General features: G+C 40.2%; 1 protein-coding gene across 1 annotated transcript in view; it reads left to right on the top strand.

Moving 5' to 3' along the window:
* The window catches only part of SPHKAP (SPHK1 interactor, AKAP domain containing), a 64693-nt gene that overhangs the window by 55822 nt on the left and 3359 nt on the right, over nucleotides 1-5512 (top strand). Inside the window, exons 11-12 of the mRNA XM_012642475.1 lie at nucleotides 1156-1208; nucleotides 1298-1482. Coding sequence (XP_012497929.1) covers nucleotides 1156-1208; nucleotides 1298-1482 — 238 coding nt within the window. The remainder of the gene's footprint in view (nucleotides 1-1155; nucleotides 1209-1297; nucleotides 1483-5512) is intronic.

The raw sequence follows: 5512 nt of genomic DNA, 5'->3' as shown, positions 1-5512 counted from the left end.
CTGTATTTAGGGAAGGCCAAGACCATCACCTCCCATACTCACTATCCTGCTGCTCCTTAATAGCAGAAACTGTACCTGCCATTTGTCATATCACTTATGTCACTCACATAGAGATCTAGAAGAAAATCTAGGCCCTAAAAAACTGGCATGTCTACAAATACTTAGGTATGAATGAAAGAGTGACTATATTCTTTCTCTCAACATCAGGAATACAGTGGAATTTATTAGCCAGATCTTAGCAGTAACAGAGAATAAGAAAGAATCCTCTATCTTCAAAAGACACATTTTTGAAGGGCACCTGTACTCTAATTTCTATACAGGACAAAAGTGTAAGACAACCACAGGCTTCTCAAGATTGTCACATCTTTTTAGCAGTTGGCCATATGCTCTCACTTTGGAAGCATTTACTGAGTCCTCCTACCAAGGTACAAGGCTCTGTAATAAGCATATACCATATGCAAAGACCTCTAACATTGAACATTACTGTATCTAATGACATACTTCCATTATGAGTCCCTTGTTCTAGACTGCCCTCAGCCTACTACACTTTTCCCCAATAAAAAGAAGAAAAATTTTAGTTGAGATATTTCGCCATACAATTTAATTTCTGCAATTCATTGACTGTCTTTTCTCTTATTTCAGATCAAAGAACCATATGCATATAAAATATATTTTCTATATTAAAGTACAAGCTTATGTTGCCATCACAATATAGAAAAAAATATTGTGACAAGATAGAAACTTATGATCCATTAAATGACAAGTAAAATGCAGGAGAAGGATAAATCTCCAAATCAGAACTAGTTGCCTACAAAAATCTCTCCTTGGCTGTTCACACCTGTGAAGGTTTATGGAAGGGAGGTTGAAGAGAAGAGAAGACTGCATCTCTCAGAGTTTCCCACACCAATTATCCCAACTAAAATCATTCAGGTTATCTGGGTTTTCTTGTTGCTGTTAGAGGGGGATGTTTATTGCAGACCCAGTAATCCTGCATAACAGCCACACTGGTATTTCCCCCCCATTACATCACACAAACCATAAATCCAGGATGAACTTCAGAAGCTTTTAGATCAGTAAGGCCCATCGCCTCATCTTCCATTTACAGCTTACTCTTCCTAAATATTACCAACCATATACTGTTGTTTTCTCCCAAAGTGAATTAGTAGAAGAAAAGGAGATTCTTAAAGGACAGTCAGAAAACATAGAGGGTAAGCCACATTCCCATAATTTTGACACACAATTGCCTGGGATATCCCTGTGGAAAGGGGAGTAAGGCTGTGGTTGTGTCTGTGTCCAGAACCTGCCTCCGAACTGCCTGTGGGACCAGCCAGCCCCCAGAGGAGTCTACTGGTGATCAACTTCGACCTGGAGCCGGAGTGTCCTGACGCCGAGCTTCGAGCCACTCTGCAGTGGATAGCTGCCTCCGAACTTGGGATTCCCACCATCTACTTTAAGAAATCTCAGGAAAACAGAATTGAAAAGGTACCCTGTTCCATGTTTGGGTGGGATATCTATAAAGCTTTGTGTTTTTATCGCCACTAGAAACTCAGTAAACGTCCAATTAACCTATCTGAATTTAAATTATTTGATACCGATTTTTCTTGACCTCAAAATTGTGGCTAGATCCTTAGAATCTTCCACCCGCAAAAATATAATCATAATTATTATTTCTTTGATCCTCAGTTTGCCTTGGCTTGGCAGTGGTGGTGAGAAAAGCAAATTGAGGAAATGGAAACTTATTTCAGAGTGTTTTATTTTTTGGTGTTTTCTTGTTCTGGGACAAACTTCCTCATAACATTTCATTAAATAAAAGATGAAAGGAAAGGACTTGATGTATAAAAGAAACCAAAGTGAGGCCACATTGATATTTAAAACAGGCTGTGGTATGGTATCCAAGAAAAGGCATTTTTAATTTCCTGCCAAATGTGTTTGCAATAGAGAGACTTTCTCATTGTCCCTCTCCACCTACCAGAAATTTAAAGCTGAGAAGAGATCCTTGGTGAACATTTAAATTAATGGCAACTATCGCTCTAATTCCCTGTCTCTGGGACCTCCCATTAATCGTGGTAGAATCTCAGCTATCAAGGCATGAATCTGTCTACCAATGTCTTCAAGATCAATTTTCCATAGTTTATAAGTATACTCTTTTTAAATGATTTCAAACTAATGATAATGTTGCTGTGTTCATTTTCTATTGCCGTGTAACAGACCGCCACAAATTCACCAGCTTAAAACAACACACAGCAAAAGATCAAAAGGTAGGGTGAGTTTAACTATGATCTCTGCTCAGGTGTTACAGGCCAGAAATTAAAGTATCAACCTGACTGGGCTCTCATCTGGAAGTTCCAAGGAAGAATAAGCATCCAAGCTCAGTCAGCTTCTGGTCATAATTCAGTTCCTTGCAGTTGTAGGACTGAGGTCCCTGTTTCTTGTTGGTTGTCAGCCAAAGGCCACTCTCAGCTTCTAGAGGCTGCCCGACATCCCTTGCCACATGGTCCCTTCACGCTCTTGCTGTCAATCTCTCTGATGTCTTCTGCCACCAGCCAGAGTAAACTCAGCTTTTAAAGGGTCCCGGGAACAAAACAAGATCACTTGATAGTCTCCCTTTTGATTAACTCAAAGCTAACCGATGAGTCTCTTTTGCCAGATAAGGTAGCATATTAAGGGCAGGGCATCTCATCCTATTCATGGTCCCGGAATTAGGCAGAAAATCCTGGGGGTTGTTTTAGGATCCGCCTGTCACACCCAGGGGGCAGCTCTTTCATGTCTGATTGTCACAAGGTACCTCCATGTACCGCATCATACTTGTTTCTCAACAGTCCTTTGAGAAAAGTAAAATAGATATTATTGTCCCTTTTTATGAATGAGTAAATCAGGACTTGGAGAGATTCCTCAGGTGGCAATAGCTGAGCCTAGTCCCTGGAGCTCTACTTTCTCTATAGTTCTTTAGTTAAAAAGTGTCCCTGTCAAGTTAAATGACATTGGGGTTACAATCTGGATTTTTTTTTAACATGTAATTGCATTTTAATTCTCAGTGCCAAACTCTAGCAGCCTGAAATGAAATGTCCTTCACCTTCTTGCCATTCTTGGGGTAATTAAAACAGCTTCCCCATCTCTGTATCAGCAGACAACGAGATTGGCTACTGGAAAAATTGAAAAGGAGTTCTAATTCATTTTTCATGCCTTCTCCCACTTCAACCTTTCTCCAACCAGTGGTTTACACTTCTTTTCATGTCTAGGCCTCCTACTGTTCTACCCCAATTAATTCTAGGTACCCTCCTGTACTTGTTATATCTTTGTTTGCAAGGTGATGAGTGGCTCACTATATAAGTGATTCTCCTCCAACCTTACCATCCAGCTGCCCAGTACAAAGAGCAGAGAGAAAGAGCACAATCGCAATTGACCCCACCCCCTGCCATGCACCATCCCAAAGACCCCCTGCCATGCACCATCCAAAAGACCCCTTGCCATAGGGAGAGGACAAGCACATTCTTAGAAGGAGTAGATTCCCAGGTTCGTGGGAAAATGAAAGACAACGTCATCTCTAGCCACTCCCCATGCTACCTTTTCAGACGGTATCTCAATGGAATAGATTTTTATACAATTGACCTTTTTGAGGAAATAATAATGTCATGTGAATATATCATAAATCCTCTCTAGGTACAAGGGTATTTCACTAACCCCTTGATTATATAAATCATGCCCTGACTTGATATTTGTTTGTTTATCCCTACCTGGTTTTCAATTCTCAAAGAGAATGCTTGCCTTTGCTCATAAATATTTTTCTGAGAAAATAAACATTTCCCTAGTATTGTCAAGAAAGACATTAAATGATGCTTTGCTCATTCCAGTAGCATCACTTCAAGGAACTTAATTCTAAATAATGTAATTTTAGGGAAAAAAAAAATCTCATTGTTTTTCAGAGTCAGTGAAGGCTTTCTGCATGTAGTGGCTTTTCCATAAATGGGCACCATTTGTTGTCTGTGACTAAACTGGTTAAGTAAAGAAAACCCTTAAGCAACATTCTGATATTCTTTCTTCTATCAACATTGCTTTTGGGGGACCTCATTGTGGTTGTTTTTTAATTAGCCAGCTAGTTAAGTGGCTATCTTTAAGTGATGTGGAAGAGAGAGAGAGTGTGTCTCTTCACAGAGGCTGTGTCACACGGAGCAGCGGTGTCTCCTTAGCTCCTTATCAGCTTGGATAAGGTTAAAGAAACATCTCCGCTAAATTCAAAAAACGTCATCTTCCCACCGTCACTTGGACATTGAACAACAGTCACAGATAAATACCCTGAGTTCCTATTTGTGTGAATTCTGAAACTTTTTTGGATAAATTAATTTTGGACATGTTTCCCTCTATGGTGTTCCCAACTTACTAAACTTCCTACCTTGGGAAAATAGAGGCTTGTGCTGAAGGGGAAGAGGGAGTCGGGAGTTCATTGTGAGGAGGCTCATCCTCCCACCGCTGCCTGCAAACTTGGCCTTGGGGTTGGAGGGCACTTAAAGACAACTTACAACTAATTCTAGCCTTAGTTCAACTCAAAAGGCAAATTCCAAATATTCTGAGTGTCCAATGTACTGTCACTCCTCTTGTGACAAATGGCACCTTCATTTTGAAGCTTTCCCTTTCATTTGTGTTTTGTCTAATCATTAAAATGCTAAGTGCACTTAAAAGTCATAACTTCAAAACATTCATCAAGAGTCAATCGAACATCTACAATGTGCCAGGCACTGTTCTAGGTTCTGGAGACACAGTGAGCAAAAGAGACAAAATTTCCTACCCTGTTGGAATTCACATTCTGGTTTAGGATGGAGCTGAGGTAAGGAAGCTGATGTAAACCAAGAGAGGCTCAGGTTGTAAACAGCAATCTTGAGATGCAGTGGGAACCACTCTGGACAGGGGAGATGAGGAACAGGGAGAAATCAGTATTTCTCAAACTGTGCCCATGAGCCAAATGAGCGTGAAACAGAATCTCTTGGGACACTTACGCATAATTCAGATTACTAAGCCCCTTTTGGGCCCTGATCACTTTCTGGGAAGAGGGCCCAGAAATATGCATTTTTAACAACTTCTCTCAAGTGAATGAATCGAATGAGCACTGAAGCTTGAGATTCCCTTCCAGAAGAAATATCATGAAGGAGTGCCAGAATTTGAGGTGGTCTTAAAGCATGCTAAATTCCAGGGGAAAGATTGCTGGTAATCCTACATTCAATAATTTAAAACAGTTTGTAAGCCTTGATATCAGTGGAATTTAATCTAGCTAAGGGCAAAAAATAAAAAATCATGACAGCAATTGGTTACCAAAAAAAAAGGCACATAAGGGGCTAATCGTCCCACTTTTTAGATGCAAAGATTATTGCTCCTCAGCTCTTTCTCTTCTGTTTAAATTCCAGGGGGTTCTGTTAGCTGGGGTAGCTGATGACTAGCTTCTCACAATAAAGTGGTGCCCTTGTCATCTTTGAGCCTGCATTGAGAATTATTTCTTTTTTATGGAGGCAATGCATAGAAA

The sequence above is a fragment of the Propithecus coquereli genome, unplaced genomic scaffold (genome assembly GCF_000956105.1).
Source record: "Propithecus coquereli isolate 6110/MARCELLA unplaced genomic scaffold, Pcoq_1.0 Scaffold18, whole genome shotgun sequence".
In the NCBI taxonomy this organism is placed as follows: Eukaryota; Metazoa; Chordata; class Mammalia; order Primates; family Indriidae; genus Propithecus; species Propithecus coquereli.
Note: the sequence above shows the minus strand (reverse complement) of the source record. Positions and strands in the feature narration are given on the sequence as shown.